General features: G+C 42.9%; 1 protein-coding gene across 1 annotated transcript in view; it reads left to right on the top strand.

Annotated features, from left to right (window-relative positions):
- Adamts12 (ADAM metallopeptidase with thrombospondin type 1 motif 12) overlaps positions 1 to 14,158 on the top strand; it is a 229,743-nt gene that overhangs the window by 173,686 nt on the left and 41,899 nt on the right. The window contains exons 16-18 of the mRNA XM_057789662.1: positions 702 to 840; positions 6,510 to 6,636; positions 11,735 to 11,945. Of these exons, the coding sequence (XP_057645645.1) occupies positions 702 to 840; positions 6,510 to 6,636; positions 11,735 to 11,945 (477 nt within the window). The remainder of the gene's footprint in view (positions 1 to 701; positions 841 to 6,509; positions 6,637 to 11,734; positions 11,946 to 14,158) is intronic.

Raw genomic sequence — 14,158 nt, 5'->3', positions numbered from 1 at the left:
GATCCGAGGCAGGTCCTGTGAGGGGCAGTGATGGGTGACCCGAGGCTGCAGGGGTCCCTTGGCAGGTTGGAGGCAGATGGATATGCCATGCCAAGAGAGCTTGGGTATAGAGTTTATTTAGTGGGTATTTGGGAACTGCATAAGAGTAAGGGTTATTGTGTGGGGAGAAGGGGGGTCAGAAGAGAAGAAAGTGGAAGGGACGGGAGAGAGGCAGATGCTGCCTCTTCAGACAGAAAGAGTACAAGAGCTAGACAGGAGACTGGAGATCCCCCTTGCCTTGGCGGGAAGGAAGAGATTGGGAGTGGGTGGGGCTTGTCTCTTAAAGGGACAGTGTACCCAGGTGACAGGCCAGGTAAGCAGATTTACAACAATATGTATGTGCAGGGGTGCAAATATCCCAGAGATCAGTGTCAGTTTGGCTATGCTTCTCAATGATCTGCCTCATTGTATTTGACTTTTTTGAGACAAGTCTCTTACTAAACCTGGAACTTGCTGATTCAATTAGACTGGCTGGCCTACAAACCCTAAAGTCTGCTCCTGTGGTGCTGGGATTATTGGTGCATGCCTGGATTTTTACATGGGTACACAATAAGCACTTTACCTGCGTCTCCATCTCCCTAACTTCTGGGTAGCATTTTAAAATGACCTCTTTACAGTCTGTACTCATGACGGTTTAACATGACTCTTCTCTTGCATTTTAGCTCCTCTTCCAGGTGACTAACCCCGGTATCAAGTATGAGTACACAGTCCGGAAAGATGGCCTTGACAATGACGTGGAGAAGTTTCTGTACTTTTGGCAGTTTGGCCGCTGGACAGAATGCAGTGTGACGTGTGGGACAGGTGAGGAACAACTGCTGTCTCTTGCAAACCCCACCAGCTTCCGAGTAGGCCAAAGAGATGATCTGAGTCTGTGGTTTCCGTTCTTTGCCTGCCCATCTTCAGACTCTCGCAGACGCATCCCAGAGATCCCTTTGAGCAGTGACTGTGAGAGGTGTGGCTTAAAGAAATGGGTATTCTGCTTACATCTCATTGGTCTGCTTCCGTCACGTGGGTACCACCCCACCACAAAGTGGGACTCGGAAATATGAAGACGCAGGAGGATACGTGCAAAGCCTAGACATGATGTGAATGATAGATGAACTTTGCTCAGGCCCGTGAAGGCAGAGCCAGGCCTGTTGGTGTGTGGGCTCTCACTCATTTCAGGAACTTTAAAATAATGTCCTATGTGGGAGCTTCATTTCCGTGACTGTCTTTGACCAAACTGGAGTCTGTTGGGGAACTTCTTACTTCCTTTTGGATCTAATGCCTATAAGACCAGAGCACCTGTGTAGCAGACATTCAGGGTGTGCGATGTAGCAGGAGAAATCCAAGTGAGGGACAGAATGCTCCAGGAAGCTGTTCTTCTCTCCTCCCTAGTCTCCCTCACGACTCTACTTGGCCTCTTTCCTTGCTTCCCTACCCTGAAGAAGCAGTCACAGAATAAGGTCCAGACTCAGAAAACTGGGTCATGCTTAATCTAGCTCATAAGCAATTCTTCCTTTCCCCAATTTAGTGTGGTAAACTAGGTATAGCTTTTAGAGTCATAAGAATAAAATGTCTACTTTAAAAATATCTTTGTTTTTAATTGTGTATGTGTGTAAATGGTATGTATGCATTTTTGTGCAAGCGCCTACAGAAGCCACAGGTGTTGGATCTCAGAGACTGGAGTCGTAGGGCAGTTGTGAGCCACCTGATGCAGGTGCAGAAAGCTGAACTTGGCTTGTCTGCAAGAGCCGTACACGCAGGGCTGAGCCATCTCTCTAGCCTCTGAAACATTCATTTTTACTATATTTTATTTACTCCTTGAGAACTCCATGCATGTATATGATGTATTTTGATCATGCATGTATACATATATAAGGTTTGGAAACTGTTAAACTAGAAATCAGTTTAGGCCAATGGCAGAACCTAGCAACTGTTACATGGGCGTTCGTAGACAATCCATCCTTGATTCCCGAGGCTGCCTCTAGCATCGCCCTGGCCTGTGGCCCAGGATGGGCCAGGCTCCCAAAGAAACAAAGGCAATTTTATTTTATTTTTTAATTTTTTTTAATTTTTTATTTTTTTTTTTTGGTTTTTCGAGACAGGGTTTCTCTGTGGCTTTGGAGGCAAAGGCAATTTTAGCAGGAAATAAATGGGGGTAGAAAACTCATTCCCGGAGGATCATTCATGAGAAAAATGAAGTCACTGTGAATATAGTTCCAAGTATGTGTTGAACCTGTGATTCTACCTTATTCTCAGCTCTCAGGGAAGCTCATGTTCAAACTTTACACAGAGAAGCAGAGCCTCCACCACTCTCTTCTGTTTCAAGATATAACCAGCTCAGGCACAGGATTTCAGAGCATCAGGGACAAAGAACTAAGTGGCTGGATTTTACTGTGAACATAAAACTACATGTGAAGTTAGGTAGGGACTAGAATGGGCTTCGCCAATGTCCCTGAGTCATTTGGTCTCGTTCATCCTTCATCACCACCCCTTCCTGAATGGGTAAACGTCATTCTGATTATAAAATCTCAGTGGGATTTTCACAGTGACCGTGTAGATTCACCATATGGCCTATTGCAGTTCCAGAGCTCTCTACTGTAGTGTCTGAGAGATGCAGAGGATGAGACACTGACATTCACACATTTCACACATTGTAAAATACAAAGACAGGAGACAGGACTCTGAATCATCCAGTGGCCGCTTGTTATTATCTTTAAGTTCAAACTTTCCACGTTATAAAAATAGAGAATGAAACAGGAAGAGAACGGAACGCACAAGGGACCAAAAGGTGACAGTGGAGCCGCCAAGACAGGGTGGCGTGGGTACCACACTAACAATGTAATCTAGCAGCCTCTCCGAGGTCTCTTAGGGTGGCGTCTCCCAAGTAGAACCAGTGGTTAGTTAAAATTGGAGAATGTGTTGTTGCATCCTGTTCAAACAAAACCTTTAAGACACTTTTTAATGTAAGACTTCATACAAATAATAAAACTATTCATCAGGGCGGGTTTAGCATATGCTAGCCAGTGATGATGAGCTATGGTTTACCACACGCATAAAGTGTGTGGAAAGTGCAGACCTAGTAGCTTTCAGCTGTACATCACCGCCCCGGTGGCTAAGCTACTGGTCTCTTATCCTCCTAAGAGCCATTTTAACCCTCTGTAACCTGCAGTGATTAGGCCCTCTCTTATTTGCAAGTCTCCGGTTTTCTTCTCTAATATTACAGCTGTGTGCAGTTTCTCAGGTGGTGCCATGCTTGGTCAGTGCGTTCTGTGAGATGCTGAAGGGCTGCTCTACCTGGTGGTTGTTAAGAGTTGTGAGACTTTTTTTTTTTTTTTTTTTTTTGAGACAAGGTTTCTCTGTAGCTTTGGTGCCTGTCCCGGAACTAGCTCTTGTAGACCAGGCTGGCCTTGAACTCCCAGAGATCTGCCTGCCTCTGCCTCCCAAGTTCTGGGATTAAAGGCGTGTGCCACCACCACCCGGCGAGTTGTGGGACCTTTTAGGCGTTTCTGGTTTTCTTTGACTGTGCGCTTCACCTGACTTACACGTACTGGCTACAGGAAGGGAGCCACAGTTGAGTTAGAAAAACGACTTTGCTAATTTTGTGAATGGTTCCTCACAGGGCAAAAACACCCGTTTCTATTATTCAACACTATTATTAAACATTCTTCAAGCATAGTCAATTCTTTCACTTGAACAAATTTTCACACTTTTTCCCCCAAAGCTTCCTCTAACATAACAATTAGTTTATAATATTGTGTAACCATGTTCCTGGATTCCAGTGGGGAAAGTGGTATTGGCTTTGAGACTCACTGATGGAATATGTAAGTGTGTTAGCAATAACTAAGGATAAAATCAAGCATATTCATTTATGTCTAATCAATAGTTGAAGTCAGTAATAAGTCAGTGAAGTTTCTGAGCTGGAAAAGATGAATTGTGGAATTGAGGCTTCAATCATCTAAAGGAAGAAAATTGAATTATGGGGGATGGAAGCAGGTTTGAGCGGACTGGATAAATTAAAACCTCTCTTTATCCCCAATCTCAGAGTGTGTGTTCAACCTTGGTCTTAAAACCTGCAGTAAGCAGAGTGTCTTCACAGGGAATTGATACCCCATGAATATATGTTATATATAGCACATATAATATATAGTTATATATAGCACATATAATGAATACTGTCATATGTATATACATACATATATATTATAATAGAGAGTGCTGTGGGAATAATCACACACACACATACACACATACACACACACTATTAGTAGTGGCATACAATTTTTCTTTGACTGAGTTTAGTAAAACATTGGTCAAAGAAACAGAACCAAAGGAGCTAAGGGAGTCAAGAAAATAAATGAGACCAATATTCCATGGGAATTGAAGTTGAAGGTTGGCAGACTAAATTGTACTTATGAATAATATAAATGGTTATCCAATCTTCACCTATTCCTTCTTCCTGTGGAGTTAGTATTATTTCTGTGTGCTGATATTTATGAAGTACTTTTTAGTGATAAATCTATTGATTCTCAAAATTGTTAGAATTTCACCTCATTAACATTATTTTATATAGTCCTAGGATTATAATTTATGTGACAATGTGAACTTTACCTTATACTGATATTATCATCACCAGTTGGTGTGAATAAAGAGATCATATTTAGTACTTCAAAGGCTGAGTTGGTACAACTTCGAGTCACTCAGATGATGTTCTGAGTCACTGTCTGAAGCCTCTTTGATCATTTAAGTTTTGACACTTTGGAAATATTGCACTCTTGTTTGCAAAGCTAAGTTGTTCAGTTGCAGAATTCAGTTGTTTTATCTCAGTCATCCTAGACTGAATTTTGGACTGAAAACATCGTGAATAAACTAACTGAATCACAGACTCTATTTTAAAAATCCCAATGTCACGTCGAGACTGTAACAAACTGTGCTGCCTTTTTGTTCATGAGTCACTTCACATTTCCTGCTTTCGGGGTACATTTCCTTCCAAGAGAATCAGTTGTAAAATGTGGGTTACAGGTTTAAAGTCAAGGCACAAGACACTTAATTGGCATTATACCACTAATATCCAGTATGATTAGGATTTGCGAAGGGATTTGCAGTCTTCTGGAAACAGCAGTGTGTGTGTGTGTGTGTGTGTGTGTGTGTGTGTGTGTGTGTGTGTGTGTGCAGGCACACAGATGCCATTGTGGATAATTGGTGGTCAGAGAACACCCGACAGGAGTCAGTTCTCTCGTTACTTGCTCTGGGCTCAGAAATCAGGCTCAAGTTGTCGGACTTAGCTGTAAGCGCCCCCAGCCTGGTGAACCATCACACAGAGCTGAATTCCACCTTAGAAGTTTCAAGTAAAGTCTTCAGATTAGAAATAATGTAGCATTATGGCATCACACAGGTTAATTGGCATCCTTACTTAGTAAAATTTCTTTGGGGGCAGTGTCCAGTTTAAAAAAAAAAAAAGAATAAACGACAAGCCATGGATTTTATTTTCATAGAAAAAATCACGGTCATTTAGCTACAGTCTAAGCTCATGCTCTCTGAATTTACAATGTTACATAATAGTAATTACTTTTAAAAGCATGACCCGATTCTAACCTCTTCACTAGAGCTTTTACAATCCCCATGTTAAAGAGAGCCGCCGCTGTTCCAAAATTGGATTCCAGACTGATGAGCACATCACTGAAGAGTAACAGTCTAAGGGTTTAGTTTTCTCTAAACTGCCAAGTTCATTATTGGAGAGAAGATAATGTCACTCAGAGACCGTTGTCACACTGGAGCTCAGTGCCGTGGCTACTTTCACAGGTCTGGGTTGGGTTTAGAGAAATCAAAGAAGGTAAATGATGCCCATGAACACTTGGAAGGGGAGGGGAGCAAGGCTACTATCTCTAGACCAGAAGAATTAGGAGGAGCAGTTAGACAAAAGATAACACCCCAATTTCTAGACCTCCAATAAAAATTACAGTCGTCCATAGGACCACTTCCACCAGTTCAGCGCAGGGACCTTGGAGGAACAGCGCAGGTCCAGAAGGAAGAAAGGAGTGCAAGACAGAAAGATGAAAGAAATCAGCAGAGCCCGTGCTCTGTAAACTCAGGAAGCTAAGCTGAATTGCTCTTGATGGGAGAAGGGAAGAGAGCTGGCACTCATTCAGTCCGTATAGATATCACTTTAATATGAGAAGCTACTCTCCATTTAATGTAGTGAGCCCCAGTACTTCATCATGGTAACAGATTGGTGAGACAGACATTTGTACAAGGCACACAAAGGATGGAAAACTCTGTGTGGCCTCTCCGCTAGGAAGACTCAAGTGATTGCAGTGATTCAGTAGAGGCCAGTTCAAATGTCTGGAAGCTGGAACCATCTGGAAGCTCAATTTGGGCTGGAAGTATCAAGGTTATTCTCTCTCCAGGGCCTCTCCAAAGGACATGGGCTTCTTGTACAATAACATTAGCATGGGTTCAGAATTCAACATGTGTGCTTCTTTCTCCAGGTATCCGCCGCCAGACTGCCCACTGTGTTAAGAAGGGCCATGGGATAGTAAAAGTGACTTTCTGTAACCCAGAAACACAGCCCAGTGGCAGACAGAAGAAGTGCTATGAGAAGGATTGTCCACCCAGGTAACCCTTGATACCAGGCAGCTGAACCTCTGTGCGTCACCTGCCCAGACAGCTGATTTAACAGGGCTCCCACGCTCCGTGGTAATTGTGGGCTGTGTTGCTAAAGCAAAGCTGTGAACGGTTTTGTGACTGTGCTGTCAGCCTGTGGCAAGCTGTGGAAATGTTTTCTTTCCAGCGAGCAATTCTTCTTACAAAGTTGATGCATTGTATGTTTTTCTTTGCTAAGATTTAATCTCAAACTGTTGAAAATAATGTACACAGCATTCACCCAGAAGTTGATTAACTATCGGGCTTAGTTTCCAAAGGGCATGTCCCCATTGAATCTAGAATGTTCTCATACATGAACTGACCATGTCCACTCTTCAGGCTTCCCCAAAGAGGGGACTTAGAAAACAGGCTGTTGTCTGGGCTGGGGCTATGGTCAAGCGCTTTGTCCAGGCCTTGTTCTCCCAGCTACCGTCCACAAATCCCCTCCTATTCCTGAGGCTTTATCATGGACTAGTATTTCATCATCTTGGATCTGAGACAAGCATGCCAGAATACAGTAAAGGATATTCTTTTCTCCTGCTGTGCTTCTTAAGCTGAGATTACAGGTGGAACTTTTGATCCTCAGCAAAAGTTAGAAATGGTCCAGCTGCACAGCTTCCTCTCATGCAGACGGTCATGCAGCCATGACAGTTAGAGGGGCAAGGATGATGTACTCACATGGTCGCCGGGTGCCAGACAGCTACTGTGCAATCCCAGCCAGAGAAAATGTGCCCTCCAGAGTCAGGTTTTCTCGGGACATGAAGTGCTCGTGCATCTTCCTCCGTCATCTGATTGCCATGATGTTTGAGAAGCTCATATTCATCACCCAGAACTTCCCTTTCTCTCTCCAAAGGGGTTTCACTCTCTTTTTCTTGAGACAGTTTTTCTTCAGCAATGTCTCAGGCTTTAAATCCAAATTCAGCATTTGTTGATCTTCCCCCCAAGGAGTGTCCAAGACAGACGTTTTAAGAAAGATCTGATAAAAGTGTCAAATTATCCAAACCTTAGAATAAATACATGATGCAGCCAACGATTCAAGACCAGAGCTGCCAAGAAAGCAATTCTTTGGAAGATCTGACTGCAGGGAGAGGTCATTTGTGTTCCTTCTGCCCAGCTGACTTCTCTTGATTCTGTTTTGTTGGCAAAGCAAAGTTCTGCAAGGTTATGGCTATGACCATGCCTATCCAGAGTATTCAATAAACATCACAGCTACTCATTCAACTCAGGCAGCTGTGTGGTTTTGCTGCATGAAAGAGCAGCGTGGGACTTTCATCCCAGTTTCCCTCCATCAGCGCTTTTGAGTTTTCAGGCTGGGTTACTCTGTTGTGTAGAATTTTCGCTTGCGTGGTTATAGGTAATTTCCTGGAAGTTCTGATCTCAGTTGTCTGAGTGCTGGTGAGGTAACCTAGCTCATAGCAGTGAGAGCTACCCTAGTGAGCACTGGAAATAGGTTGAATAAATAATTAATTAAATAAATAAGCTCCAGGTAAGAGAGGGGCTCAGAGGTACCCTATCAAAGTGGGACCCCATCCAAACCATAGATAAGTATTCCAGGAAAACTAAAGGCTCTTTAAGTCACACACAGCCTCTCTGTGTCTGTCTGTGGCTTTGTCTATCTCTATCTTTTTCTATCTCTCTCGTACACACTTTGACATAAACGTCTACATTATTTGTAACTCATACAAAAACAATAGAGTCCATTATTTCAGGCAAAATTTACAGATGAGAATTTATATCTATTTATTTGGCATCAAGAACACCAGTCGTTTCTAGTCCTGATGAGATAATTCACTGGGTATTTACTACAAGGCCTTGATTTCTTGGTCCTCCTTACAAGTGATTCAGACAGGGATAGTAACACTTTCCTAATGCTCCCCAAATGTTGATAGAGTAATAATTTGTGATATAGACCCAGTCCTTAGAATTTTTGCATCATAAAGGTAAGGGATCAACTAACATTTTGTGATTAAAGAACACTATATACAATGCTTGTTCATTGACCAGTTGTGAGTCAGTTATTATTAAAAAATCAGTCAATAGTACTTGTTAAAGGAAAGTAACACACCCTTTCTTTATTCAACAACGTGACAAGCATGGGGACCACTATAATAGGAATTTACTAAGGAGAAGATATTTGTCTCAGCACCAAACGTAATATTGACAAGTGGGAGTCTGTATCCGAGTATCAGGGTGAGGTCAATGGACGGGGAGATACTAACAGAAAAAAGTAGGAGTAAAAAACTCTGGGGCTAAGCTGACCTGGCAGTATTCTTTCTCAAGAAATGTCGGGATGAACAGACAACACCTGGGGGACCATGGAGGCCCCAGAACCCAATCAGATATCAACAATAATTGCTAATTTGGGTGGACTTTCTTAAACAGACTTTACAGACTTCTCTGTTAAAAACGGATGGCACAAGGAGGTGCCCAGCATTGAGTCAAGCAGAGTCTTGTCCTTGTCGGTGCCATTGAGAAGGAAGGATTTATTTCCTTTTACATTTTCATGTCATGGTGCATCATTCAAGAAGCCAAGGCAGGAAACTGGAGGCAGGAACTGAAGCAGAGACCACGGAGGAGGGATTCTTACTGGATTCCACACCATGGTTCACTTGATCATCTTGCTTTATCATATGGCTTGGGACCCCTTGCCCGAGGATGGGGAACACTATATTTGGGACCCTCCCACAGCAATTGTCAATCAAGAAAATTCCCCCCACACTTGCCCACAGGCCAATATGATGGAGGTCCCTCTCCCAGGTGACTATAGTTTATGTCATGCTAACAAGAACTAACCATCATCAGGGGATTAAGATCCAGGGGGAAAGCTTGAGCCTGGAAGACCTTGGCAGGAAAACCAAAACGTAGACAGTTCTCATTTCAAGCTGACAAGATACGTTAGTCTCGCTTGCCCTGCTGCCACAGAATACCACAGGCCTGGCAACTTATAAAGAACAGAATCGCATTTCTAGTTATTTTAGAAACTGAAATTCAGGATCAAGGCATCAGCACTTGTTGCAGCTTCCCACACCAGCTGAGAGGATAAGAGAGAGGCCATGTACCCCACACAGTAGAACAGTGAGGGAGAGCAAGCCTCCTCCCACAGGCACAGTGTGTAGTAGCGTTCATCCATGCATGAGCACTCTCCTGTCCACGTGACCCGAACACTCCCATTAGGCCTGACCTCCCAATACTGGTGCACTGGAGACTTAGTTTCTAACTCGTGAACTTTAGGCAACAGATTTTATTCAGAGCACCAGCCCACGGTCACTCCTTGAAGACTATGGAGGATGCTCCAGAAAAGGAGTACACAAAGGGCCATTATCACTCTGTTATAATACAACTGAAAGCCCTGTAGCGAGTAATTAAATAAATTAGGCTTTCAGTCAGCTCAGATTAGGGCCTTTCCAGAATGACATTTTATATATTCAGCAATCTGCCTTGCCTCCCTTGGCAATGTCAGAGGTAGGGTAAAGTAATTAGATTAATACAGTGAGCATTAATTTGCTTTCACATCACACTGTCAAGTATTAGCTCTGTATTCATACGAGGCAACCAGAAGTAAAGCCCAAAGAATAAATCGGTGATCTTAATTACATGCTAAGTGAAGAAACTAATAGAATAGAGAAAGAGCTTTCTTCTCCAAATCTTAACTGGAGATAAAAATGTATGAAAACCAATACCCATACAAAAATTAAGAACGGTAAATAAAAATAACAGAACAGAACTTCATCATCTTCATGATTACCAAAATTGAATACTATCTCAAGGCCAGAAGGCCTCCTCCAGGTCAATATTGCAGGGCTTTCCCATAATGTGCTGTTTTCCTGTGAAAGATAGAAGTGTCTCCTTTAATTGCTGCACGGGACCTTATATGGAAGCGTTGTGTGTCCACAGGCCAATGGTGGACCCCAGCTCCACCAGAAGAGACTAGTTCTCTTTTCTGTGCATCGTGATGGAGAAGGTTTGCATCGTGATGGAGATGGAAGAAGTGAGGGGGTTCCAATAGGGACCCCTGCTGTTTTCCACAGGACTTCATTGTAGCCATTGGTTCCATTCTGGAACTTTCAATTAATCACTCTAAACAAAGAACTTCCCCATTAACTTGTCCTCAGAGAACCCAAAACATTGATTTACCTGACCACTCAACTTCATAGGAACTGCCGAGATGGAAGGAATGATCTGATTTACGTTATTTTTCTCCTTTGTCAAGTGAGTGAGACTATGAAGAAGCAGCTTACAGAAGATCGGGGGCAACATGAAGGCCATGGTTAGATTCCACATCATCTAAATCATAAATGGGGTGTGCTTACATCTGTCTCGTAGTGGCATAGAAAAACATTCAACTCAGAGCCACGAGAGAAAGATTGGATATGATAACTCCATGTCTACAGTCAAAATACCAATGCATCATCAGTGATGGTAGGGAGTGGGCGGCTCTCTGCGCTCTTCACTTTGCATGAAGTGGTATTTCATTCAATCCATTGTACTGATGAGATCGCTATGGTAACCTCACTGAACAGATGACAAAGTCAAGCTTAAAGTTGGTCGAAGCTGCACAGCAGAACCGTGGACCTCAATTTCCTTGACTTAAAATACAAGCATTTATTCCCAATAAAAGACAGCATTCTTTTAAAGTAAAATTTAAATTTTATGTGCATAAATGATTTTCATGCTAGGATGTATGTACAGCACTTCTGTGACTTGTGTCCTTGGAGGTTAGAATATGGCATTAGGTCCTCTGGAACCAAAGTTACAGATAATTGTGAATTAGCATATGGGTGCTGACAATTGAACCCAGGTTCTCTGAAAGAGCAGCAAGTGCTCTGAAATACTGAGGCATCTTCCAACCAACTCAAATATAACTTCCCATTCCAGGGACTCTGCGGGGCTCTGGGACTTATAATTGAACAAGTCACAGTGACCCTGTCTGCAGAAAACACCCACAGAGCCTGCATCATCTCCAGGGATCTCCCAGCTTTGTAACATATGTCTGCCTAGTTTCTCTCCCAGTGGTTGAACGAATGTACATCTACTTTTGGTGATCTCCTTCCATGTCCATGTCTGCCTGCAGGTGGTGGGCAGGGGAGTGGGAAGCCTGCTCGACAACATGTGGGCCCTATGGGGAGAAAAAGAGACCAGTGCTCTGCATCCAGACCATGGGCTCTGATGAGCAGGCTCTCCCAGCTACAGACTGCAAGCACCTGTTGAAGCCCAAGGCCCTGGTTTCTTGCAACAGAGACATTCTGTGTCCATCAGACTGGACGGTGGGCAACTGGAGTGAGGTAAGCTCTGAGGCTGAAGGGACGGTGGTGTTATCCCTGCTTCATCAGCCTCTTAGTCATTCCTTCACAATGACTTGGCATAAAATTGCCTACTGTATAGTATCCATTACATCTGACTTGCTTACCGCATTTCCTGTTTCCAGCCTTACAAGAGCATAGTCTCCCTTGCTGAGTGGGTGGCTATCTACCAGGGATCAGGTAAATCTCACTGATACAGGCTCATGGCAGCTAATGGATTCTTATTGTGATATCCACTGACCCATTGTTAGGCTACTGTAGCAAACCAAAGCCACACACACATACTACAGCCCCCACAGCCAGTCTGTAAAAGCACTTGGCAGTTCACTGCTGAAGTTAACTAAACCCAAAGGAGGGTTACTCTGGCGGCAAAATGGGAAATGCACTTGACGCAGAAACTGTTCAAAGTATCCATCTACTCGGCATGCATTTCGGGTATCTGTTAGCAGATCATAAACTCAAATTAGCATTGCATTTTCCACAAATTAATTCATCTAATTCTGTGGGAATAATTAGAAATCAGAGGGCTTAAAGGTTATGTGTCACTGTGGAATCTGGGTCCCTAAGGCCTTGCTGTGCCCCGAGGTGACTGGGGAGAGGCAAGTTCTTTTTTCTTTGGAGACACCAAGTGTCTCTAAAGCCTTATTTCTGTTTCCCTGTGTGCATTTCTGTTATGACCTAAGAAACATCCAGACCATCAATAACCTTTAGAAATGAACACACCAGAATTTTAAGAATAATACTGATCTCACTGTATGTGCTTTAAGCAAACCTTTTTGCACTTATTTATTGTATATGTATACACATGTGCCATGACATGCTTGTGCAGGATACAGAGCAACTGTGAGCAGCATCAGTTCTATTTTTCCATCATGTAGGTTCCAGGGATCAAACTCAGGTCATTAGGTTTGGTAGCAAGCACCTTGACAGCCCAAGGGCCCCTGTGCAATTTCTAGAGATGCTGCAAGCTTCCTGTAACAATGTTCAGAAATTTTCAGAAGTTTTCCAGAGGAAAATATCTTGGGAAGTGGAAAATATTTGGCACGGGAGACATTATAGAAAAATAACTAGGCCGGGCAGTGGTGGCGCACACCTTTAATCCCAGCACTTGGGAGGCAAAGGCAGGTGAATCCCTGTGAGTTTGAGGCCAGCCTGGTCTACAAGAGCTAGTTCCAGGACAGCTAGGACTGTTACGCAGGGAAACCCTGTCTCAAAAAACAAAAAAAGAAAGATAATTAGAATGAACATTGATGATTAAATAAGCAATGTACTCAACTGAGATAATTGTGTTTAAAATGTGTTTTATTATGAATAAAGATTTCTTGTATAGTTTATAAAGATGTTCTAAAAACATTATCTAAAGAAGGAGTCTTGATTTTGCATCAATAAAATTACCATTTCTGAAGATGCTTATTTGAAAGCAGAGTGTTCTTGTGAACCTAACATCTTTGATAACCTTCCCAAGACAGTTTCTTTAACATACAATCATAATTGGGATCATTTAACTTCTAGTTCTGTGCAAGATGTTCTAGTAGGTGTGTGGGCTAAAGTAAAGAGCCAGAATTCATGGTCCTCAGAGTGTGAAAACTTCCTATCAAATGGGAGACAAAGGAAAGTTGGGGCAATAGAGGGGAGGTGAACAGTAGAGAATGGCCACGGAGGGTGTATGTAATGATAATATGTCTAACAGTTAATGAAGATGTGTTATGGATTTGTACACTGGTACATCTGCACACATAAATGGCAAGTCAGAATATCCTCCCTGCTATTCTTGGAAAGGAGCAATCGTAGCATGTGTTTGGCCTGACCTGTTCACCACCAACCTAGACTGCTATAAATTACAGTGTTGTCAAATAAGGCTGAATGGGGTATTGTGATGGACCCATTAAATTTGTTTACCAAAAAAATGTATTGGCTGCATCCAAAACACTTAATAATTCTTGTCATGTAGAATTTGCTAATTGCCAGAATCCCAGGGCTTTCTCAAAAGACTGTAATTACAGATTTGGCTGAGGAGACCTTCCTGCACCCATGTGTGTAGCACATAATAACCTGACTTAGCTGGAGAGCAAGAGACCAAAGGAGTTGGCATGAGATGACAAGCGCACTAGTGTCTGTGATTCCCAAAACAGGTCATTGTGTAGCTGATTGACAGCGCATGTGGAATCCAGTTTCTAGCTTCCTCTTGCAGCGCT

The sequence above is a fragment of the Chionomys nivalis genome, chromosome 15 (assembly GCF_950005125.1).
Source record: "Chionomys nivalis chromosome 15, mChiNiv1.1, whole genome shotgun sequence".
Taxonomy (NCBI): Eukaryota; Metazoa; Chordata; class Mammalia; order Rodentia; family Cricetidae; genus Chionomys; species Chionomys nivalis.
This window is presented reverse-complemented; position numbering and strand designations above follow the sequence as displayed.